The sequence below is a fragment of the Cervus elaphus genome, chromosome 12 (genome assembly GCF_910594005.1).
Source record: "Cervus elaphus chromosome 12, mCerEla1.1, whole genome shotgun sequence".
Lineage (NCBI taxonomy): Eukaryota > Metazoa > Chordata > Mammalia > Artiodactyla > Cervidae > Cervus > Cervus elaphus.
In genome coordinates, this window is record NC_057826.1 from 3,279,216 (window position 1) to 3,306,225 (window position 27,010).

A 27,010-nucleotide genomic window follows, 5' to 3' on the forward strand; every position below is an offset into this window, starting at 1 on the left:
AGGCAGGAGAAGGGGACGACAGAGGACGAGATGGTTGGATGGCATCACCTACTCGATGGACATGAATTCGAGCATGCTGCGAGAGTTGGTGAGGGACAGGGAAGCCTGGCGTACTTCAGTCCATGGGGTCCCAAAAAGTTGGACACGACTGAACTGAACTGAACTGATGGTATTTGTCTTTCTCTTTCTGACTTACTTCTCACTCCATCTTTGTTGCTGCAAATGGCATTATTTCATTTTTTATGGCTCAGCAGTATTACATTGTATATATGTATGCTTTAACTTTGGAAGAACTATTTCTACTGTGGATTCATAAGGCTTAAGAGTATTGGTAATATTTTATTCTTTTTCAGACAAAATGCCCAAGAAATCTTGTCTATAATTCCAGACTGTATGGATGCCTGTGCACCTTTAACAGATTCTGAGACACTTCATTAAATGGTACAGGGGAAGTTACATGGAGGTTAAACTGAGGTGAAAAAGGCTAGGATTTACCCAGTTGTATCTGTCCTACAAGCTCGAGAGGAGGAAAGTAAGAGGAAGAGACGCTGAATGAGGAGGAGCTGAGAGCTTTCAATGCACAAGACGCTGTTACTGCTCGTGAGCAGAAGTAAGAGGAGTAATAATTTCCATCACTTACTACTATGGATGGAGTACAAACCATGTGCAAGGTTCTGTTCCAGTTAATTTACATATACAACTCCTTTAATCACTGCATCAACTTCTGGGTGGTGGTACAATTATTACCTCTGCTTCACAGATGAAGAAACCAAGATGCAGGGTCTCACAGATGTGAACCCGTCCCACTGTATCATACTATTTTACAGACTCATTTTTCATACCTCCAGGAATCTTAAACTGATTTCAACTCCTTTCATGGTAGTGAACAAGTCAGCTAACTCAAGTATTGATCTGCCTCATGAAGAAACTGCAGATAACTGGATATTGTGATTACAGCCTAAAATAGGGCAAATCTATCTATTTCCTTTCCAAGTGCTTTCTAATTCTATCCAAATACAAGGCAAAATGACTCAAAGCAACAAAGTATTCTGGCGTTAAATTGTGAGTTACTAGGGCAGTATTTAGTTAATGACTTTAATATGTAGTTGTAAAAAGTGTTACCAAACTAGGTTCACACTGCAGCTTACATATCAGAGGAGTCTGAATCCCTGGAAAGCAATTTACAGTTCGATCTGAAAAGTCTTTTAGGGCTATTAAATAATAATCACAGGAATTATTTACACTTGGGGAACAGTACAAACTGAGATCATAGCAGGCAGAGATGCATAAAGCATCAGACTGTCTATAAGAAAATTCTTATCAGTAATGGCTATTTAATAAACAAAATGAAACACTGAAGTCTTTAAAGATAGAAATGTACTCTCATCTGCCTGAAATGGGCTGGGAAAATTGCTCTTGAATCAACTGAAGGCATGAAACTTTCTGTATCTTTATATCTTATAATCCCTACCACGTATCCTTCCTTGTCTTTGCTTGGAAACCAGTAGAACACAGTGTAAAATCTATTATCAATCTGCTTTTTTCAGGTTATATAATTTTTAGCTGTGAATAGCAGAAAGCTCGGATATAATTTTCACAGAAAATGTGCAACACACTGGTAAATTCACCGAAATTAAAATAGCAAATCACTGTAAAGTTCTAAAATCAGAAAAGGACTCATAAATTTTATGTCAATGGGAAAAAATTCTGGTGATAATCTGACCACTGTCACTTTCTAGTTTACTGCAATTTGTTATAAACTGTTTCTGTGATTTAAGAATTTATATAAAGTGATAATCATTGAAAGTTTACAGAAACATGTTTTTATGTCAAGAATACCTATCCAATTTTATAATCACAGAACAACTATTAAAACAATCTTTTTCAGGGATAATGTCAGAAAAAATGGTATACAGACATTTTCCAACTGTAAAACAGTTTTAAAACAGTTAAGGAACCAATTCAAGTGTGGAACAGGATGGGTACAATTTATTTAAAAATTTGATTACACTTATTTTGCAAAAGGCTTCAAATTGTACTTTATAAGACAAACCAAGAGCTTCTCATTTTTGTTGTTTCATAGTCCTTTTAAAATACATTTATTTAAGAACATAATCACATTCATATATTCAACTAATCTTAGCAGCACATAGTATGTGCTACACCAGGGATGTGAATGAATGGTGAACATCTGTGTGTAGGGTACAGGGTGCAGACTGAAGTGTCTGAGGTGCAGCGTGTGAGTCAAGATATGAGAGGAAAAAAGTAGCCCATATTAAGAGTGTGGGAAATTAAAGAAAAGGTTTTTGATTACTTGATCTCATGTATATAAACAGCTAGTGTCCACAGGCTAAAGTTACCACTTTCTTTTTAATTGTAGGAAACTTTTCAGTAAATGCAGATTATAACCACAGGCATCTGTTACCCATAAAACCCATCCAATTATCAAAATATTATGCCTCAAATGATAATTTTAATTTAAATGTAAATTTTAATTTAAATGTAAACCTAAACATTTATCAAGTTTTATAAAAATGTAAGTGAACTGCAAATTACTATGAAGTCTAAATGGAGTAAAAAATATTCCTATATAAAAGAATAATAAACTTTTTAGAGGAAAAAAAGTTATAGGGTTATAATGACTAAAGGAAAAATGAATGAAAAAGTCCTACATTTACAGACTTAATTATATATTTTGTTTTCAACAAGTCCCATTCTTACCTCAAAATATAATTATCAGTTGATATTCAAAATGCTAGATAATAGAAATGCACTTAAAATTTTCAGTTTAAAAATAGTCTGAAAATACACACGATTAAATACTGATGCACATCCTCCCAGACAGTACAGGGTAGAGCAGGCTTACTCTAAAGGAAGCAGCTCTATCTCTGGCCCTTTTTGTCCGTGTAGCAGCCCTGGGGGCTCTTCACCGTAGTTACAGCTTTCCTGATGACTCCCAAATCTGTTTTCAGCCCACACCTCTTTCTTGACAGATACTTCTGAACAACTCTCTACTGAATATATTAGATGTTCCAAAGGCATCTCAAATCAAGCAGGTCCAAACAAGTAAACTCATACTTTATATTACTTGCCTCCCCTACCTGCCCCCCCCAAAAAAAACCCCTGCACTTTGCCCTGTTATTCTTTCAGTGAATGATCACCATCCTCCCCGTTGCCCAAACCAGAAACCTGGGAACTCTGTAATTCCTGCCTCTTGCTTTTCATCGAGTCAGTCACCAAGTCCTGGGGATTCTACTTTACATTCCTTGTGCTCCTTCTGCTGTCTTATGTACCATGTCTTAATCATTTCTTCCCCACACTGCAATGAGTGAAAGTCGCTCAGTCATGTCCAACTCTTTGCAGCCCGCCAGGCTCCTCCGTCCATGGGATTCTCCAGGCAAGAACCCTGGAGTGGGTAGCCATGCCTTTCTCCAGGGCATCTTCCCAACCCAGGGACTGAACCTGGGCTTCCTGCATTGCAGGCAGATTCTTTACTATTTGAGCCCTAGGGAAGCCCTCCCCATACCGCAAACTGTCACAAAATGAGTCAGTATGATGACATAACTTCCCAACTAAGAACTGGTCTCTGATCCACACTCCTCACGTAAAAAGGACCCAGGTTCACTACTAATTTACAAGTGCTCTTACTCACTCCCCCTGCCTGCTGACATGTCACACCCTCATGTACAATGCCAAGAGCTGGAGTTAAAAAACGCACTTGGTACCTGGGAAGGGCAGCTGTGACAGTGGCTTTTCCCACGGCGATGCTGTTACTAGGGGACAGGAAACAAAGCCCAGGGCCTCATGCAGACCGCCTAGGAGACTATGCTCACAAAGCTGGGATCCTCTCAACAGCTACACCCCAAGCAGTGACGTGCAAGCAAACTTGCCCATCTCAACACTGAAATCATACGCTGCTTCCACACAAGACTGCAGCCTAAATCTGCAATACCCAGATGGTCCACAGAAACCGTAAACCAAGACAAATGACTCGGTTTTTCCCAACACCTAAACTGCAGTGGGATAACAAGATGAGAGGAAGAGAGATGAAAAGAAATCTATCAATTAGTTGAAATTACTTAGATGCCAATTCTAACAAACTAAAAAGAAAGAGACAATAGGGAAATCCGAACAGTGGATATTTGATGATATTAAGGAATTATTAATTTAAAGGCACAATAATGGTATGGTGGTCTTTCAGATACATATAGAAATATTTATGGATAAAAAAATATACATATCTGGCATTTGCATCAAAATAATCTGGGAGGGAGGCAGTGAATGAGGCTATATGTGAAGTAAGTCTGGCCCTGAACTGATCACGGCTGCACTTGGGGGACAAGAACATGTGGGTTCATTACACCACTGTCTTTACAGATGCTAAAATCTTCAAAATTAAAAAGTTTAAAGAGACCGCCCCATACACACAAAGCTTTCCAGTTTCAGCTGAGAAATGGTAAAACATAGCTCTCACTGTTTCAACAAGAAAAAAGCTGGACACCTTGCAAATTAATGATTTTTCTTGAACTGATGAGAGAAACAAGGTCACAGAGCAAACAACTAGCCTGAACTCCAGGGTGAGTAGGCGCCCGCAGGGAGAAGCAGGACCAGAGCAAGTGCGTATCTGCGACGGAAGCTGCTGAAGGGCACACAAGCTGGTAAGATTACGCTAGACGTCTTCAGCTAACTGCTAAGACTGAGTGTAGACTAGTGTAGGTGTATGAAGCCTCTAGACTTGGGGAGTCTGTACCTGCTCGCAAGCCTTTTCCTCTAGGAACCACACCAAAAGCTCTCAGGGAGGAGCGGAAAGAGTGCCTTTCTCTTGTTTCTTTGACACGGCTAGGAGAGGGGAACAGCAACCACTACAGAAATTACTCCCAGACCTATTTCCTCTTTCTCTCGGCCACAGGGGGAAATTCGCTTCACTTTGCCATTAACAACTATGGATGTAATAGCCCATCACCTCTGCCACATGCCATGGGTTAGAAGCAAGTTACAGGGCTTGCCTACATGCAAGAGGAGGGGATAGTTTAAAGGTAGGCGTCACTGTGGGGCTCAGAATTCTGCCTACTACTATGGGTCAAACAGAAAGTACACAACACAATAAGAAGGAAGAAATAAAAATATATGAAGCGCATCACTTTAAAGAACAAAAATTATCAGTGAATAATCTGACCCACCTAAGCTATTAGGATTAAAAAATGGAGAAAGATATACAAAGGAATACCAATGAAATGAAGGCTAGTTTAACCATATTACTATCAGAAAACACTTCAATATTAACATTAAAAGCATCAAGGTAAAGAAATGCAAAGCATAGTGGCAACAGGTCTGATTCACCAAGAAAATATATCATCAAGTCTCTATGCAGGCTCCCCTGGCGGCTCAGTGGCACAGAACCTGCCTGCCGATGCAGGAGACGTGGGTTCGATCCCTGGGTTGGGAAGATACCCTGGATAAGGAAATGGCAACCTGCGCTAGTACTCTTGCCTGGGAAATCCCATGGAGGGAATGAGCCTGCTGGGCTACAGTCCATGGTTTTGCAAGAGAGTCCGACACGACTTAGCAACTAAACAAGAACAGGTCTGTCTGAATGTAATTATACAGACTGAAAATATATAAAACAAAAATTGCTAGTGCTAATTTTTTGAGAAATACCTAAATACATAATCATAACAGACTAATCAGACAAAAAATCAATAAGATTTGAACATCTAAAGTATATAAAACTTAATCTAATGAATACACTATATATTAAACACTTCATAGAGCTATAAAACATATTTTCTTTTCAAACACACAATGATAGTGCATTAAAAAAAAACTCTCCACCTATTGGGACATAAAACAAGTCTCAACAGATTTCAAGAAATGAGTATCACACGGATGTTCCCTGATCAACATATAATTAGGCTAGCAATCTGTAGCAAAGAGAAAACCAGGAGAAAAAACAGACATAGAGATTAAGGAATACTTCTAAAAGACAACGAGTTAAAGAAAAAATTATAATGGAAACTATAAAATACTTTGAATTAAACTGCAATAAAAATACCACATATCAAAACTTGAGGAATGCAGCTAAAGGAGTACTCGGAGAAAAATACATAGCCTTAAAATGTTCATACTATAAAAGAAGTGAGGCTGAAAATAAGCTAAACAAATGCAGAAAAAATACTCCAACATAAACTCAACGAAAGCCAAAAGAGGAGAATAAGGATAAGCATTTACATTACTAAACTAGAAAGCAAATTATCAAAGGATCAACAGAGTAAAAAATATGCCCTTAAAAAGATTAATAATACTAACAAATCTCTGGTGAGAATAATAAAGAAAGGAAGAAAGAAGGCAAAAATAGACAATATTAAGATACCAAGAAATAATACATATTCAAGAGAGATTATGCTATGATTTAAGAGATTATGAGCAAGACTATGCCAAGAATTTGAAAAGTTAGATGAAATGGACAACTTTCTCCATATGTACAACTTATGAAAATAGTTCTATAATGATTTCAAAAATTGAATCAGTCAAAAATCTCACAAAGAAAACTCTAGGCCCAAATAATTTTAATGTTGGAATCCATCAAATTCAAGGAACAAATAATTACAAACTTACATAAACTACTCTAGAGCATGGAAAAAGAGGAAGTAGCACCCAGTTTATTTTAGGAGGCCAGCAAAACCTGACATAGTAGAAAAAGGGAAAATGACAGGTCAATATCAACAATGGACACAGATGCTAAAATCCTAAACAAAATGTTAGCAACTATATTTAGCAATGTGTTAAAAAAGGTAATGTATCATGACAAAGCTATATTTATACTAGGGATGCAAAACTGATTTAACATTAGAAACTCAATTTTAATTCACTATATTTGAAATACATTAAAAGAAAAACTGTACCATCATTTCAAAAAATGCAGAAAAAGCATCTGATAAAATTAACATATATTCATGAGAAAGGAAGAAAATTCTCTAAGCAGTGAGGAACTGAAAAGAGCTTCCTTAATCAGATGATAAAGGGTATCACAAAAAACCTAAAGCAGTGGTCAGCAAACTATACCCCCTACAGATCAAATCTGGCCCACCATCTTTTTCTGCTAATAAAGGTTTACTGAACAAAGCAACATCCATTCATTTCAGTACTGTCCACGGCTGCTTTCTAGGGGCACAACAGTTGCAACAGATACTGTGTAGCCTGGAAAGCCTAAAATATTTACTATTTGTTTACAGGAAAGGTTACCAATTCTGACCTATAGTAAACATTATAAAAAACTCAGGTTGTACCATCAATGAAGTATCTTAGAAACATTTACTTTGAAAAGGTAAAAATACTATCTTACCTTTTGTAGAGTGTTAGGTAATGATTTGGAATGACTTTTAGAATGCACTGTAGTCTTAGTAAATTTCAACTCCCTTCCACACCTTGCTAATTCCTTTTTGAGTTTCTCTCTTCGTTGTTGGTCTGCATCTGAGGGGAAAAAATTCTTTTGAAATACAGAGTAAAACAGGAAAATTAATTTTTTGATGATTGAAGACTAAGAGAGAGTACTTTTTTCCTTGCTAAAAATGTTTATACTACTGATACGTAAATAAAAATCCACATGGTTTTCTGAAACTTCAAATGGATTAACTATTTAAAGAGCACAAACAAGATATGACAAACTGATTAAGCCTAAGGGCTCAAGGGAACAACTGCTAGCAGATATAGAGACACAAAGATTAGAAATGCAGAGTTTGAATTAACTCATACACTCCCCTACAAATGAAATATTATTGTCAATACTATCATATGCTATAAAAATTTAAGTTTTATATGACAAAAAATGACATTAAATTTTAAAATATTATTTTTAATTAGGATAACTGACTTCCATTTTTCTTAACTGCTATTCGTTTGAAAATACAAACCAAAAAAGTGGTTTCACATTTTAGTGTGCTTTAAGTCAGGTACTGAGTCATTTTCAAAGACTGAAAACAGCAAAATGAAAGCTAGTCCAGTTTCAGAATTAAAAAGAAGGCGAGGGACCTTCTTGGTGGCACCGTGGATAACGACTGACCTGCCAGTATAGGGGACATGGATTCGAGCCCCGGGCCGGGAGGATTCCACCACAGAGCAACTAAGCCTGCGCATCACAGCTACTGAGCCTGTGCTCTAGAGCCCTTGAGCCCACCCACTGAAGCCCACGGGCCTAGAGCCCCGGCTCTATGACAAGAGAAGCCGCCGCAACGAGAAGCCTGCGCTCAGCAACGAAGAGTAGCCTCTGTTCGCTGCAACTAAAGAAAGTCTGCACAAAGCAATGAAGACCCAGTGCAGCCAAAAACAAAAAATTTAAGAAGGCTAACCATAAATTAAATGACTTGTATTTTCATGTAAAATTTTAAATTTAACATATCCTTTTTAATTGGAATGTATCTCAACTTGATGGGCAAGATAATGTCAAGTTTCAAATGACCCCGATTTGGGGGAAAAATGGGACAAAACATTTGAAAAGACCTTTACTAAAGATACATTTAATACAAATGGCCAATAAGCATATAAAAATGCTCTACATCATTAATCATGAGGAAAAGGCAATTAAAATCACAAGATACCACTTCACACTCATTAAAATGGCTATTAATCAAAAGAGGAGTCAATAATGTGTTAGCAAGGATATGGAGTAACTGAAATCCTAATATGTCAGAGGCAAGAATGTAAAATGGTATGGTCACTTCAGAAAACGGTTTGGGAGTCTCTTAAAAAGTAAATGTAATTTTATGAGATGACTTAGCAATTCCATTCTCAGGTGTATACTCAAGAGAAATGAAACTTTACGTCCATACAAAAGACTTGTACATGAATGTTCACAGCAGTGCTATTCATCATGGTCAAAACACAAGCAGCGAAAGTGTCAATAGACTGATAAATAGATGTGTAGGGAAAGAACAGATTAGTGGCTTTCAAGGCTGGGAGTGGGATGAGGAAGCAGCTGCAAAGCTACCATTTTGAGGATCTTCTTAAGATGATGAAAGTATTCTAAAACTGGTTTGTAGTGATGACTGCACTACTTTGTAAACTTAGTAAAAATCCATGAATTCTATGGTATGAACATTATTTGTCAATAAAACTGCTATAAAAGGTAAAGCCTTTCTTGGAACTCCCCTGGTGGTCCAATGGTTAAGGTTCTGCCTGCTGAGGCAGACGACATGGGTTCGTCTCCGGCCCAGGAAGGTACCACGCGCAGTGGGGCAGCTGAGCCCGCGCGCCACGACTGAGCCCTCCAGAGCCTGCGCTCACAGCAGGGGAAAGCACGGCGAAGGGGAGCCCGAGCACCAGCCAAGGGCAGCCTCTGCTCACTGCACCTGGAGAAAGCCCACGCACAGCAAGGAGGACCCCGCACAGCCAAAACTAGAAACACATAAAGGAAAGCCTTTCTTTCTAATGCATTAGAATATGGAGTTACTTAAACAGTTCAACAAAGTATAGAGATATCCTAGTTCAGAAATGACTGAAATCATCAGTTCAGTTGTCTGCTTTGACAGAAGACTATAAAAACAGAGATGACTCAAGACCAGAGACTTATTTCTTTTTGAAAATATGTCTATAAAGCCTGTTTCTAAGACAGTTCATATTGCTTAGAATGTAGATCAGCTATGTTACACACAAAGTAATGATTATTAACAATACTTCAATGTGATGATGATAATCTTTGCAGTTCTTCTAGACATCACAATTTTTTTCATTTACATGACCATAAAGAAAAACTCCTGTCTCAACTGACTGAAGGCAGAAAGTATCATGGGATAAATAAGCACCAAGTCTAAATTCTAAAAACAAAAAATATGAGCAATTCTATAAGTATAACATATATGCTGTCAACTTCTGAATTCTTATCTCCACTCTGGAACCTCCTCCTGAGCTCCAGGCTTTGTATTCCAACTGGCTCCTCAGCATCTCCACTTGGATTTCCAATAGGTATTTATTTTTAACTTATAATGACCAAGATTGAATTCTCGATTCACTTGATTCACTTCCTCCCCTAAATACTTTCCTATTATATTTCCAACGTCACTGAATTCTAACTCTGGTCTTTTTAGCATTGGGACTCATCTTTGACTCACTCCTGTTTTTCTCTCATATTCTATCTACATCCAATTCATCAGGAAATACTGTTGACGGACATCTGAAAAGTTCCCAGAATCCAGCCATTTCATACTCCCTCTACTTACAAGCATAGTTAGTATTCTACGGACAGAGAAGCCTAGTGGGTTACAGTCCATGGGGGTCGCAAAAAGTTGGACAGGATTGAGTGACTGAGCTTGTACACACACACACACACAGAGGACTGAGTGACCAAGCTTATACACACACACACAGAGGACTGAGTGACTGAGCTTGTGTACACACACACACACACACACACACACACACAGGACTGAGTGACTGAGCTTGTACACACACACACACACACAGAGGACTGAGTGACTAAGCTTGTACACACACACACACACACACACACGACTGAGCTTGTACACACACACACACACACACACACACCCTCGACTTACAAGCACTTTGATCCAAGTCACCAGTACTTCTCATTTGAATTACTGTTTCCCAACTGTCATTCTGCTTTTACCATTGCCCCTTGTAGACTATCCTCAGCTTACCAGCCAGAGAAATACTTTTAAAGCTAAACTGGCCAGTCCTCCTCCTCTACTCAAGACCTTCTAACGGCTTCCAATGTCATTTACAGTGAAAGCCCAAGCGCTTGCAAACGGCCAAACCCTGTGTGGCCTGCACCTCGCTGACCCATCTCAGTGACCTCATCACCTGTCACTCCTCAGCTGGTTTACTTCACACCAGCTGCGCAGCTCTTCTTGCTGTTGCCCTGGATACACCGATCACAACAAACCTGGCAGAGTTTCAGTTCTGCCAAGATGAAAAGAATTCTGGAAATGGACAGTGGTTATGGCTGCACCACGAGAAGAATGCACTTAATGTCACTGAATTGTAGACTTAAAAATGGTTAGGAAGGTAAATTTTAAGTTGTGTGTGCAATTTAGCATAATTTTTTAAAAAGGCAGTATGGTAAAATTACTTACATTTGACGCTGGCACTCATGCTTAGTGGGACTGAGCAGTCTACTGCAGCTGAAAGAGAGAAGTCAGTTGTTTTAATACTATTCTTAATATTTATAAATGACAATAACTATGAAAAGTGAAAATCACAAGAAGTTCCAAAACTTGAAGTTCCTTGTTTTGATATTTTCTAGAAATGAAAAATATCCTTGATAAAAAACACACTGGTTGGGATTAACAGCTCATTGGATACTTTAGAAGGAAACATAAGTGAATTTGAAAACACAGCAAAGTAAACTCTTCAAAATGAAAGAGTGAACATTGGAAAACGAATGTATTGAGCATCACTGACTTCACCTACCTGTATCATTCACTTAACATAGTAACTGGAGTCCCAAAACAATCTTGAGAAAAAGAAGCAAAATGAGAGTAGCGACATCATCTGATTTCAAGACTCACTGTAATGCTATAGCGACCACGGCAGTGTGGTGTTGTAACAGACATACAGATCAACAGAACTGAAGAGTAAGTCTAGAAACAGACCCTTGCATATGGTCAATTATCTTTTAAAAAGTGCCAAGGCAGTTCCATGAGGAAAGGACAATCTCTTCAATAAAAGGCAGTTATTTTTAGGCATAAAAATTGATCCTTATATAATACCCCACGCAAAAACTAATTCAAAATGGATTATAAACTTAATGTAGGAGCTAAAACTTAACCAAAATTTAAAAAACTTTAGTTCTTCAAATGATAAAATAAAAAATTCTGTAAAAGACATTGGTGAAAAACTGGTGAAATTCAATTAAGGTCTACAGTTAATAGTATGCTGTCAATATTAATTTTCTGGTTTTAATTATACTATAGCTATATAAGATCTTCATATCAGAGAAAGTTAGGTGAAGGGTTTCTGTGACATCTTGTACTATTTTTGCAACTTTTGTATTAAGTCTAAAGTTATTTCATAATAAAAACTTAAATAAAGAAAATGAATTGACAACTCACAGACTGGGAGAAAATATTTGCAAAACGTATCTGACACAGGACTGTATTTATATAGAGGACTCTCACAACTTAATACTAAGAAGACAAGCAACCCATTTTCTAAAAAATGGGCATAAGATTTAAATAGGTATTTCACCAAAGACGACACACAGATGGGAAATAAGAGTAAGAAAAGTTGCTCAATGAAAGGGACCCCCTCACGCCCTGCTGGTGGGACTGTCAACTGGCGCAGGCACTACGGAAAACAGTGAGGAGGCGCCTCAGAGAGTTCAAAGCAGAACTGCCATGTGAGTCAGTAACTCCACTTCTGAGAATTTACCTGAAGGAGATTAAAACACTAATTTGGAAAGCTATATGCTTATGTTCACTGCAGCATTGTTTGCAATAGCCAAGATATAGAAGCAATCTAAGTATCTTTTGACAGATGAATGAAAAAACAAGGTGTAGTATACATACACAGTGGAACATTACTTGGCTACAAAAAATGAAATCTTGTGTTTTGCTATAATATGAATGGACCTAGAGGGTATTATTGGAAGTGAAAGAAGCTGGACAAAAAAGACAAATACAGTATGATCTCATTTATATGTGGAATCTGAAAAACAAAACAAAATGAAAAGATTCAGATACAGAGAGTAAATGAGGTTGGCAAAAAAGAGGAAGCTGAGAATGTGGGGCAAAATAAGTGAAGGGGATTAAAAGGTATAAGCCTCCTTCTATGAAATAAGTAAGCTTCAAATAAGTAATATATAGCATAAGGGAAAGGGTCAATAATACAGTAACTAACTTTTTATGGGGACAGATGGTTAGTAGACTTACCTTGCTGATCATTTCAGAGCATAAGCAAATGTCAAATCACTATGAAGTACATCTGAAACTAACATCATATTGTATATCAACTATACTTCAACTTAAAAAAAAAGGAAAAAAAGCTGCTTAACATCATCAGGCATGTGAGAAACACAAACTAAAATCCTATGAGATACCACTACACATCCACACAGTGGCTGAAAAAGGACTGCCAATAGGAAGTGTTGGTGAGGATGTGGAAGAGGTGGAAATGAAAAATGACAGCCACTTTGGAAAACAGTTTGGCAGTTTCTTATAAAGTTAAACATACACTTACTATATTACCCCACAGTTCCACTCCTAGTAAATAAATTTATCCAAGTGAAAAGGAAACATACGGTCAAAGATTCTATATGAATGTTTACAGCAGCTTTATTCCTAATAGCCAAAAGTGAGTCAAGATAACCCAAATGCCCACCAACTGGTGAACTTTGATAAACAAACTATGGTATATTCATTAAATGGAATACTACTTAGCAATAACAAGGAAGAAATACTGACCACGGATTAGTTTCAAGAGTGTTAACTAACTGAAATAAGTTAGATCCAAAATGATACATAATAGTATAATTCCACTTATATGAAATTCTAGAAAAGGCAAAACTGTAGTAAGGAAAGGAGATCAGTGGTTGCAAGGAATTGGAGGGAAGAGAGTGACTGCAAAGGACTAAGAAGCTTTTGGTGAAATGATGAAATGGTGTGTACCAGGAAGTCAGTGAACGTGCTCTGTGAAAGAACAGACAGTAAATTCTTCAGGCTTTGCAGGATCATAGAGCCTCATCACAACTAGTCAACTCTGCCTTTTAGTACAAAAGCCACTACAGATAATACGTAAAAGAATGAATGGGTTAAAAAGAACAGATCATAAATTACTGTCTAATCACAGTATTAAGATCAGCATCTAATCACAAAAATATATTAGGAATAACACAGGTAAAATGAAACAACAGAGACATTATATTCAAACAGTTAACAAATGGCATTCCGAATTTGCCAGGTGTATAGAATCTGTAGTTGGTACTTTACTACACCAAGCACAAACCCACTGGTATACAATGTATTCATTTTCGCTACATTAACACAAATTAGAGGTGAAGCTGGGAAGGGTTTAAACTGGGTACAGAAAGTAACATTTGCACATGTTTACCTTTGGCTGAAAGGATTTTATTATAGTGAACAGCCATGTGATTCTTGACCAGTTGGAGGGTACTTAGTCTGAGAGAGGAGGAGTCAGTGCAAAAAGCTAAAAATTAAAACACATTTAATCATTATATATTTAAAATTAATTAAAAAATCATCATGAGATAAACAAGTTACTCATTATTAAGTACATTTTTACAAAATGTTCTGAACTGTAACCATGGAGATACTGGCATTGTATCTGTGATGCTGAGTGTGTCCTAGCTGTCATCCTGCAATGATACCTGACGAGCTATTGACTACTCTGGGTTCTAACCTTCCTAAGTTTCACAAGCCTGAGAGTTTTGGGAAGAGACTGTGGAGGGTAATCTACCATTACATTTACAAAACTATTTCTTATTGACAGCTCTCAACCTCATAACTTAAAATGTTTAGCTGCCTGCCTGATGATAAAATAATGGTATCATGGTTAACATTTGAATACACTGGTCTGGGAAATCAAACAAATCCTACAGGTGAAGATTCTAGTCTGAGATGAAAATTTCTAATTTTATACCTGAAAACAAGACCTACAAATCAGTTTACTGCATTCTTTTGAAGTATTAGGACAACTTTAAGACAATTACAATCACAAAGAAATTAGATGACATTAAACTTCTTGACCTCATCTAAACTGTTAAAAGAAATCTTAAAATTAAGCATGCATATACAAGTATAAACATATAAAATATAAACACAGGCATAACTTTTAAAAATATTAAACAGTTTTTGAGAATAATACATGCATGTAGTTTAAAAAAAAATCACAGCTAAAATGGCACAGACACTGAAAAGTAGTGAATTTCCTGCTCTGACCCTAAGTGTTCTCTCCCAGAAGTAAACTTTGCTACTTCTTTAATGTACACGTCTAAGGAAATTCTATGCATAATAAAAGTATATGCAATAATGATAACCTTGACACTGATCCTACAACTACTACTAAAAACATTTATTGAATAGGTACCATGCATATATTGTTCTAAGCTCTTTACATGTAGTAACTCATTTAGTCATTATCATCGGATGTGAAAACTGAGGAACAGGGATGTAAAGTCGTCAAGGTCAGACAGCTGATAAAGGATGTAGCTTAGATGCGAACCAAAGCAACATCATGCTCACAATCACTGTTCCTATACCAGCTCTGTACACATATTCTTTAAAAAAAAGTTAGTAAATGACAAACTGCTCTTCAGCCTGTTTTTCTATGTAGGTATCTTTTAAAACTAGCTCAAAATTTTTATTTAAAAATTATTTTTCAAAATTTATGATTCTGGCTCTATGTGTATATATACTTTATTATCAAGAAATAAATGAGTAATTGAAAATGATTCTTCTTTCCCATGTGTAGGATCAGCATCATATTTTTCCATGTAAATAAGGAAAAAAAGACTTCCGATTATTTTGACCAAAAACCCAGGCTTAAACATTTTAAGCTATAATTATAAAATATTTAAAATGTACATTAAAATTTAAAGTCCTTAAAATGTGAAAACATCTTAAGATGTTAGATCTTAGAGAATATAGATTTAGAGAACATCTTAGAGAATATACATTTTCCTTTCAGAGGATCCAGAAATCCCAACTGGATAAACAGGCCCAACTGGACAAGTGTTTGTTCCTGATACAAAATGGATTTTTTAAGTGCTCTCTTTCTCTGCCTGGCTTTTCCTCTTCAGTGCTGTGTCTTTAACCACCTGCTAATCACCAGTTTAACAAGGAAGGCAAGACTTCAGCCAGGGCAGTCTGCCAGCACAGAAGAGCTGGACTGGAGCTGCTGCAGGGGGCAGGAGGCGACCAGGGCCACATCTAGGGCAGGATGGACTCCCACACTCTCTCGTCTCAGGAATTCTTGCAATATTTAATTCTAAGTGGTAGTATGGGGAGGCGGAAACAGCAGCCAACCCCCGTACCCTTTCCTGGGGAATCCCACTGACAGAGGAGCCCGGCGGGCGACGGTCCACGGGGCCGTGTGAAGCTCAAACACTGACTAAACGAAGCCTTTTCTCACCAGGCTACGTCATTTACAAATAAGGGAAACACTGCTGGTCAATCTTTTAACCATCTTGTACCATTTTAAGTACTTCACTTACCGTTACTTTTGGTGCTCAAGTGTCCTTTAAATAGGCATGATGGACCAAATGTGGGAAGGACAGAGGTTGCTCTGACTTTTAATAAAAAAACATGAATTAGGACAAATAAAACACAACTTTCACAAAGACACTACTGAACACATAAAAAATAATAAGCTTATCTTTACCAAAATTGTTTAAAATTTATTCAATTCAATTACTAACCAGCAATAATATATCACATAAAAATCCTGCTGCCATAGATAAAAGGCTTTCTCTTTTAAGAAAATAAGTTATTTTTTAAAAAGTTCTGCCTTGAGACTCAAGTTTCACTGGATAAAATGATAAACACATCAATTATCTTACTTGAGGATGTACTGACTTTATTCTGTAAATCACTGACCTATTGGTTTTTAAATGATTTTGAGATACAATCAATAAGATTTTGAATTTATATATATATACATACTATTTTAGTTAATCATAGGCTGGTCGGTCCTTAAAAATAATTTTAAGAAAGTAATCCTCTCACAGAGTAATTTAGTAACTTATAAAATTATATACTATAAAATTATTACATAAAAGTACATAAAAATATCAGAACTTAATGATTAAAGATGTCTTAAGCTTCATCTAGTCCAATCCACTTACCATCCTGCTTGGATTCTTTCTATACATCTTATATTTAATTTTTTATTTATGTTTATTTTATATTTTTATTTATATTTATTTTTAATTGAAGGATCATTGCTATACAGAATTGTGAACTGTCAAACATTAACATGAATCACACAACTGTAAACTGCCAAACATTAGCAGGAGCCAGCCGCAGGTACACACGTCCCCTCATTGTGAGCCTCCCCACCCCACGCCTCCAGGTTGTCACAGAGCCCTGGTTTGAGTTCCCTGTCACACAGCAAACCCCACTGGCTCTCTATTTCACATATGGTGACGTATGTTTCCACAGTACTCTCTCCATACATCCCACCCTCTCCTTCCTCCCCCCACCAGCCACGTCCTCAAGTCTGTTCTCTATGTCTGTGTCTCCACGCTGCCCTGAAAATAATTTCATCAGTACCATCTTTTTAGATTCCATATTATGTGCAATAGTAAACAAAATTTGTTTTTCTGATTTACTGTACTCTGTGTAACAAACTCTAGTTTCATCCACCTCATTAGAACTGACTCAAATGTGTTCCCTTTTATGGCTGAATAATATTCCATTGTATATATATACCACAGCTTCTTTATCCATTCATCTGTCAATGGACATCTAGGCGGCTTCCATGTCCTAGCTGTTGTAAATACTGCTGTAATGAACACTGGGGTACGGGAAACTAATATCTCCCCTAACGCCAATGTCTCACCTTTCAGACAAGATGGGCTGTCAGAAAACTAGATATATACTTCATCACAAAACAACTTCTGTCCCCCAAAAGTAATTGTGTTTTGAGGGGTAACCTCCAAGATAGGGAGGCTGAGTTACAGTTCAGTTCAGTTCAGTCGCTCAGTCATGTCTGACTCTTTGTGACCCCATGAACTGCAGCATGCCAGGCCTCCCTGTCCATCACCAACTCCCGGAGTTCACCCAAACCCACGTCCATTGAGTTGGTGATGCCATCCAACCATCTCATGCTCTGTCATCCCCTTCTCCTCCTGCTCTCACTCTTTCCCAGCATCAGGGTCTTTTCCAATGAGTCAGCTCTTTACATCAGGTGGCCAAAGTACTGGAGTTTCAGCTTCAACATCAGTCCTTTCAATGAACACCCAGGACTGATCTCCTTTAGAATGGACTCCTTGCTGTCCAAGGGACTCTCAAGAGTCTTCTCCAACACCACAGTTCAAAAGCATTAATTCTTCAGTGCTCAGCTTTCTTTATAGTCCAATTCTCACATCCAAACATGACCATTGGAAAAACCATAGCCTTGACTAGATGGATCTTTGTTGACAAAGTAAGGTCTCTGCTTTTTAATATGCTGTCTAGGTTGGTCATAACTTTCCTTCCAAGGAGTAAGCATCTTTTAATTTCATGGCTGCAATCACCATCTGCACTGATTTTGGAGCCCAGAAAAATAAAGTCTGACACTATTTCCACTGTTTCCCCTCTATTTGCCATGAAGTGATGGGACCAGATGCCATGATCTTAGTTTTCTGAATGTTGAGCTTTAAGCCAACTTTTTCACTCTCCTCTTTCACTTTCATCAAGAGGCTCTTTAGTTCTTCTTCACTTTCTGCCATAAGGGTGGTATCATCATCATATCTGAGGTTATTGATATTTCTCCTGGCAATCTTGATTCCAGCTTGTGCTTCTTTCAGTCCAGCATTTCTCAAGATGTACTCTGCATATAAGTTAAATAAACAGGGTGACAATATACAGCCTTGACTACTCTTTTTCATATTTGGAACCAGTCTGTTGTTCCATGTCCAGTTCTAACTGTTGCTTCCTGACCTGCATATAGGTTTCTCACAAGGCAGGTCAGGTGGTCTGGTATTCCCATTTCTTGAAGAATTTCCCACAGTTTATTGTGATCCACACAGTCAAAGGCTTTGGCGCAGTCAATAAAGCAGAAATATATGTTTTTCTGGAACTCTCTTGCTTTTTTGATGATCCAGCAGATGTCGGCAATTTGATCTCTGGTTTCTCTGCCTTTTCTAAAACCAGCTTGAACATCTGGAAGTTCACGGTTCACATATTGCTGAAGCCTGGTTGGAGAATTTTGAGCATTACTTTACTAGCGTGTGAGATGAGTGCAATTGTGCGGTAGTTTGAACATTCTTTGACGTTACTCTTCTTTGGGATTGGAATGAAAACTGACCTTTTCCAGTCCTGTGGCCACTGCTGACTTTTCCAAATTTGCTGGCATATTGAGTGCAGCACTTTCACAGCATCATCTTCCAGGATTTGAAATAGCTCAACTGGAATTCCATCACCTCCACTAGCTTTGTTCATAGTGATGCTTCCTAAGGCCCACTTGACTTCAGATTCCAAGATGTCTGGCTCTAGGTGAGCGATCATACCATCGTGATTATCTGGGTTGTGAAGATCTTTTTTGTACACAGAGTTTAATGGAATTCAACAAGCAAAATATAGTGTATCCCAAGACATATTTTAAATGGGTAAATGGCCAGTCTGCTTTATAAGCTATAAAGGTGTGGGGAAGAAACAGTCATAGTCTGAAAGAAACATGGATGTCTGAAAACAGAAAAACAGGTATCGAGACAGCAGAACTAAAATCCAGGATGCTAGAACAAATCCCGCTAGAACAGAGTAAACAACAAACCAAACCAAACAAACCAAAAAACCACCTGAAATAAGAATATCCAAGAAGCTCCGTCTACATCATAAGTCAGAGAACAAGAAGGAAAAACATTAACTTATTTAGGACGAGAGAAGTCAAGGTGGTAACACTTGAGTTGGTAGTAAAGATAGTCATGAAGGAGTATATAGAAATATAAAAGAAGAAAACTAACCACCAAACTCTCAAACAAATCTTATTTCTCCAGAGGAAAAAACTGCTGACTTTTTGCCTGCCCAGAATCCAGCGCCCCTTTGAGGAAAACAGGACCTCAACCTGCTTGAGGAACCACTCCTCCCCTCTCTTAGCCTAGTTGGTTCAAGAGGATCCCACTGTCGAAGGTGGGCATATCATCCCAAACTGGCCAGTTATGTTGACTAAATCAGCAAAGACTATGTGACCCAGACACAGTCCTGGGACTTTCACTGGAACTATTAGGAAATCCCTAGAACATAAACAGGCCTGACACTACACAATGGTAACCTGTCTGAGAAGGGAACTTACACAGAGGTAAGTGGAACCAAGACCAAGGAAGATCCCTGGTAACACTGCTTGAGCACTGGGATATAAGCATGTTTGAAGCTCTACCCTCCCTAGACTTTTCCCCACAGGAGCTCAAAAATTCCCACTTTTGCTTAAACCAATTTGAGTTGGATTTCTTCACTTGTATTCACTTACTGAATACTGCTAAGTGTACCTGGCAATGTTTTAACCACTCTGTAGCTAGAAACTCACTTAATCCTTAAAACAATCCTATGAGATCGGTACTATCATTATTCATACTGTATAAGTGAAAGAAAGTGAAAGTGAAGTCGCTCAGTCATGTCCAACTCTTTGGGACCCCATGGACTGTAGCCTAACAGGCTTCTCTGTCCATGGGATTTTCCAGGCAAGAATGCTGGAGTGGGTTACCATCTCCTTTTCCAGGAGATCTTCCCGACCCAGGGATTGAACCCGGGTTTCCTGCATTGTAGGCAGACGCTTTACCGTCTGAGCCACCAAGGAAGTCAGTCCACTGTATAGATGAAGCACAAAGAGGTAAGGCATGTCATTTGCCCAAGACCTCAGCAATCTGGCTCCTGAGTCTTAACCATTACACTGTCCTGATCAATATAAATTGCTTAGTACTCAAATCATGCTCCATGCTACTATTATATCATACGAAACAGGCTAAGAAGTATGTACTTTATTCCCTGTATGCAGTTTCTTCCTTCCAAGTTCCTTCCTAATGAATGTGTGTTTCCCTACAGTTCACAGAAAAACAAAAAGCAGGTCTATACAGAGAAGTTAGAGAGCACAATGTCAGAGACAATAAATGACTAAAGATAAATAACTTTAGATGTCTTAGTACCTTGAGCTCTTAAAATCATCAAAGGTAATGAAATGTAATCAATTTAAAAAGTGCAATTTTGTTGTTCAGTCGCTAAATTATGTCCAACTCTTTGCGACCCCATGGACTGCAGCACGTCAGGCTTTCCTGTCCCTCACCATCTCCTGGAGCTTGCTCAAACTCACGTCCATTGAGTCAGTGATGCCATCCAACCATCTCATCCTCTGTTGCCCCCTTCTCCTTTTGCTTTCCTTCCTTCCCAGCATCAGGGTCTTTTCCACTGATCCAGCTCTTCACATCAGGTGGCCAAAGTATTGGAACTTCAGCATCAGTCCTTCCAATAATATTCGGGTTGATTTCCTTTAGGATTGATTGGTTTGATTGCCTTGCAGACCGAGGGACTCTCAAGAGTCTTCTCCAGCACCACAATTTGAAAGCATGAATTCTTCAGCACTCAACCATCTTTATGGTCCAATTGTTACATCCATACATGACTACACAGCTTTGACTATATGTACCCTTGTCGACAAAATGATGTCTCTGCTTTTTAATACACCGTCTAGGTTTGTCATAACTTCTCTTCCAAGGAGCAGGGATCTTTTAACTTCATGACTGCAGTCACCATTCACAGTGATTTTGGAACCCAAGAAAAGAAAACTTGTCACCGCTTATACTTTTCCTCCCTTCTATTTGTTATAAAGTGAAGGGACCAGATGCCATGATATCAGTTTTTTGAATGTTGAGTTTTCACTCTCCTCTTTCACCCTCATCAAGAAGCTCTTTAGTTTCTCTTCCCTTTCTGCCATTAGAGTGGCATCATCTGCATATCTGAGGTTGTTGTTATTTCTCCCAGAAATCTTGATTCCAGCTTGTGATTCATCCAGCCTGGCATTTCACGTAATATACTCTGCATATATTTCATGGTCAGAGGAGCCTGGTGGGCTATGTAGTCCATGGGGTTCCAAAGAGCCAGACATGACTGAGTGACTAACACTTTCACTTTCAGCACTACCTGGGAAGCCCCCAAGTGGGATTAGGGCAACTCTAACCATCTCATTTTAACTTTATTACCTCTTTAAGGGTCCTATCGCCAATACCACCGAATTCTGAGGTAGGGAGTTTGGACTTCAAAAACTCTGCATATAAGTTAAATAAGCAGGGTGACCATATACAGCCTTGTCTTACTCCTTTTCCAATTTTAAACCAGTTCATTGTTCCATGTCTGGTTAAGTATTTTAGCTCTAGCTAAATTTATTTATGGTTTTCTGTTAACAATTACCCCAGATCTCTGTTGAGTATTACATTTTCCTTAAAAGGTCAATAAAAAGCAATGTTTGATACTATACATTATATAATGTCCTAAAAATGGAGCTAAGTTGGATAAGTTATAAAAACAGAAACTTTACTTTTTTTTTTTACATGAACCTGATTTTATTTATTTGTTTGTTTATTTTCGGCTGCACTACACAGCATGTGGGATCTTAGTTCCCCGACCAGGGATGGAACTCACACCCTCTGCAGTGGAAGCACAGTCTTAACCACTGGACCACCAGGGGATTCCCATAAACCTGATTTTAAAAACAACCTAATTAACAAATAGACTGTCTATGATACTCTAATTTTTACATATATCCTTTCCCATGCTCCCATTTCTATCATGAGATAGTTAAGTTGCTCTAAGGTTTTGCTTTATCACATCTGGATTGAAAGTCTGTTGTGTTACTTACTGGGACCTTGGCAAGTTATTTATGATCTTTTTAGTTTATTCACCATGAAATCAATGTACAAGATGTTTTGTGCATGAGAACTCGAGATAATTTCAGAATAGTTTCCAGTATACAGCAAGAGTCATGTTAGCTTCTGTGGTAAAACTTTTGAAAACCATAAACGTATTTTTGTTTGCTTTTTCTGGAACTTAGATGGTAAACTGTCAGAAAATACAGCTTGCTGATCAATGAATAGTTATCTCCTACATTCAGAACAGCACTTATTTTGATCCATGATTACATAATAAAGGCACACTTGTATGCAAAGCAAGACATTGCTAGGAACCATCTGGCAGCTTGGTTTAAAGGTATAATTTAAAATAGATGGGAACACTGAATAGGAAGAAGTCTGAAGACCGCCTTATCTGCCTTGCTCACAAAATGTGAAGATGCAAACTATTTGGGTTGGGCTGACTCCTAGAGATTTCAAGTTACATGGTTCCAACTGTTCCACAGTGATGCCCATTTTAACCCAGAGTATTCAGTCAAGTCCAAGCATACATAGTGAAAATGGATTAGTCCTTTGCTACTGAAACTGTAGCCAGCAACACTACATCATTTGGAAGCTCATTCGAAATGCGTCATCTCAGCCCCTCCGTCAAGATCTGCATTTTTAACACGATTCCTAGGCAATCAATATTCACTCTGAAGTTGTCGAATTCCTGGGTTACCGTGTAGTTTGGGGGCGGGGCTGGGGGGCGTGGTTACCGTACGGAGGATTTTGTATTTCCTAAGTAACAGTGTGCCAAGAGCTTTGTAGGTATTATCTGCATTTAATCCTCAAGAGCTCCAAGACATGGGTGTTTTTACCACCACGTTCAAGATGAAGAGACCGAAGCTCACCCCTAAGTGCAGGGGACCGGGGCGGGGGTGTAGACTTGATTCGGGGTTCAGGGAAGTCTGACTCCAAAGGCCACATCTGCTTGGTCTGCCTCCGACCCCGACTTGAGGGGGACAGGGCCTCCCGGAGCTGGGGAACAAACTCTGAGCCAACGAGCGCACCTGGGGAGCCCGCACGCAGGGCTTCCTCGGCGGCGAGAGGCCTAGGCAGCTTGTGGAGGGGTCGGTGGCAACTCTGACGACCAAGCAGGGGCCCGGGAGCGCGCGCGCGCGGCCGCGACACCAACCCCACACCTGAGGGGGCCGGGCACCCGGCGGGCGTCCGCGACGGCGGCCCTTTACCTCTCCGGCTGGCGTCCATGCTCGGGTCCTCCTGCGGCCACACCGCGGGGACTTGGGGCGTCCCCTTCGACCCTTCCCAGGGCCGGGCCGGCTCCCCGCTGCAGAGGTTCGGCGAAAGACGGCCGGAGGGCGGGGCGGCGCAGCAGCCGGAGACTGACGCGCGGCGGGCGGCTGAGGGCGGGCCCCGAGGCGCCGGATTGTGACGTCATCGCACAGGGACGCGCCCCGCGGCCCCGCCCCCTGGGTCCCGAGAGGGGCGCGGAGGACTGGAGGACGCCAGGGCGAAGCGCCGGCCTGTGGCCCTGCGGCTCTGCTGCCCGTCGGAACTCCGCCCCCAGCACCTGGAAGGCCTTGTCGCTGCGGGACGAGCGGGAAGACACGCCGGCCTCATCGGGCGTCCGTGTCCCTTGGGTCCCGGAGCGAATTGTTGGTTGAGCTCAGGGTAACATTTAACCAGCTCCAGATAATTAGATTTCCAAGCAGTACTTGAACATTTGGATTAGTGAACATCCTGGGTATGAAAATACGTATTATCTTAATTCTTAACCCCAATAATCAGTTTGCATTTCTCCACGCAGGGATCGAACTCAGGTCTCCCGCATTGCGGGCAGACGCTTTACCATCTGAACTACCAGAGAAGCCCAAAATAATTAAATTTACAAGCAGCAGTACTTGAACATTTGGATTAGTGAAAATCCTGGGGATGAAAAGCATCTACATATTATCTTAATTCTTAACCCCAGTAATCAGTTTGCATTTCCTTTCTGCTTCCTGAGCTTCCCCCCACCCCCTCCTCTTCCACCACCACCTTCCACCTTTTTTAAAATCATAAGTCGTCAGTTTTCCTTTATGATGGAAGAGAGTTGTAACATGAACAAGGCGTTGAATTATCCGTGGCTTTCCACAATTTGTTTAATTTCGAAGGAGTTACTTATGAATCCTTGGACGTGAGGGTAGATGGGACCAGGCAGCGTTCTGTAAGGTGTCCTCCGCAGTGGGTCTACGGACATTCGGGGCTGGATGCATGATTGTTGGGCTGTCGTATGCAGTGCAGCGTGGTTAGCAGCGAGCCTTGACCTCTGCGCACGGCATGGCAGTAGCAGCCCACCCATTCCACCCCTGGTTGTGACAGGAAAGGTTCCCAGCATCTGGAAAATATCTTGCATATACTAGACCTCCAGTAAGCATTTGTTAAATTGGATTAGAACTGAAGCATAAAGGGCAAACACCCCTGGGAGAGGCAACACAGTGACCTGACTCACTCAAGGGTGATGCCAGTTTCCCTTGTGAAAGAAGGCGTTGGGTATCAAAAGTAAATTTTGGCTTCCAAAAGGAAAGGGGCTGCACGATTGAGAGACAGCAAAATGAGGGTTGTGAAGACGACATTGCTCGGTAGCCAACTTCAACTGAAACCATCCTCACTTCATGATTTTTAAGTATTTTGTTCCAGTTCCTTCAAGAAGTGCACGATGGAGTCCTTTTCTTTCCAACCATAGCAGAGAACATATTATCATGAGTCCCTTTATGATAGTTAATTTAAATATCCTTTGTCTTCACTCTGTGTAAAAAAGAGAAAGAAGATCCTTTCTGGTTGCTGTTCCCAGAGATAACCCTGATCATGGGTAAATGTATGCAGCTGGCCTGGGTTTATTGTCGAGTTCGCTCCCAGGAACATGCTTCCAATGGGGAATCACCACCAACTGCAATGTCCTTGGAGCATAGATGTTCCTGAGACCTTTTGTTGAATATTAAAACGTGAATTTCTCATTGTTAAGAAATCATTCCAATGATACATTTTTGTTACTGATATCTAGAGGCTTGTCTATCTGTATTTTAGAAGGAAAGCAGTTTTCTCCCTTAATGCACTGGTATATTTACTTTTCTTACTGACTTTCTTCTTTTTGTCTTAGCTTGTCAGCTCAAAACTAAGACTTATGCTTAGCTGCAATAACTATTCATAGCCTATTTTTCTATTTATCTCTTTAATTCCCTATATTATGCAGGTGACTTTTATTCTTCTACTCTTATTTAATGGTTTAATTAAGCCTGTTTTTAACTAGATGAGTTTGAAGCTCTTTGGAAATAGAGATACAAATGAAATAAGCTCTGTATTATTATATACCATAATATATAGCCTAATACATATACTCTATATGGGCTTCCCAGGTGGAGCTAGCAGTTAAAGAACCCACCTGCCAATGCAGGAGACATAAGAGACGCGAGTTCAATCTCTGGGTTGGAAAGATGCCCTGGAGAAGGAAATGGCAACCAACTCTAGAACTCTTGCCTGGAGAATCCCATGGACAGAGGAACCTGGTGGTCTACAGTCCATAGGGTCACAGACAGATACGACTCAAGGATTTTATTCTTCTCTTATTTAATTGTTTCATCAAGCTTATTTTTAATTAGATGAGTTTGAAGCTCTTTGAAAAAAGAGATACAAATGAAGTAAGCTATATATTATTACATACCATAATATATAGCCCAGTACATATACTATATAGTTTATTGTATTTTATTACTTATTATTTTAAAACATTGTATTATTACATTTACATTTAATCTATATCTTTATAGATTACCATTGCTTTCATAATTTAGAGAATTTATGTTTCTCTGTTTGGTCATGCTCAGCGTTATGAATGAAAATTATCCAGTGAATGAAATGGAGACACCATGAGGTAAAGGCCAAGATAATCTTTTCCCATTCAGTGGCTAATTATAAATGTATTTTCATCTTTAATGTCCCTTAAGGATAAAAATGAAGGACATTTTTTAGGGGATTTTTTTTAAGGTGTACCCTTCAGGGCAGATAAAAGAAATGGAATTTAAAAAGATGTTGGTTTTCATTTCAAAAGAAAATCCCCTAGGTTTTGGTGGGAATCTTGGAAATTCGAACTATTGACTATTTCTTAACCATTCTCCAATCAAAATACTGTAGCTTATTCATTTATCTAATAAATAGATGAGAAAATGGAACTTTAGAGCTTGGTGGTATTAAATGTTATGAAGTAATGGATTAATTTGCTGTTTGTCACTAGAGGGGGCTTTAGGAAAGTTTTAAACTGCGTCTCTGTGAGGAAGACAGCCAAGCCACAGGAGAAAATATTAACCTACAAATCTTACTCAAGGAGTGTAAGGAGTGAAAAGCATTTTGAAATGTGACTCCAAGGTAGAACTTCTCCAATAATAGTGACATGTATACCGAATTCTTTCCTGAGCACAGGAAGAAATTATTGTATTATCTTAAGGCCCTTCATGAATAAAAAAGGTC

General features: G+C 39.1%; 1 protein-coding gene across 2 annotated transcripts in view; it reads right to left on the minus strand.

Annotated features, from left to right (window-relative positions):
• The window catches only part of SPATA7 (spermatogenesis associated 7), a 38,892-nt gene extending 14,975 nt beyond the window's left edge, over nt 1–23,917 (minus strand). Inside the window, exons 1-5 of one of the 2 annotated variants that reach the window (XM_043919906.1) lie at nt 23,737–23,917; nt 16,184–16,258; nt 14,062–14,157; nt 11,088–11,135; nt 7,343–7,470 (exon numbers count right to left, since the gene is read on the minus strand). In XM_043919906.1, coding sequence (XP_043775841.1) covers nt 7,343–7,470; nt 11,088–11,135; nt 14,062–14,157; nt 16,184–16,258; nt 23,737–23,755 — 366 coding nt within the window. In that variant the 5' untranslated portion in view covers nt 23,756–23,917. The remainder of the gene's footprint in view (nt 1–7,342; nt 7,471–11,087; nt 11,136–14,061; nt 14,158–16,183; nt 16,259–23,736) is intronic. The other variant, XM_043919907.1, reaches the window with a different exon arrangement.
• Nucleotides 23,918–27,010: the final 3,093 nt, after the last annotated feature.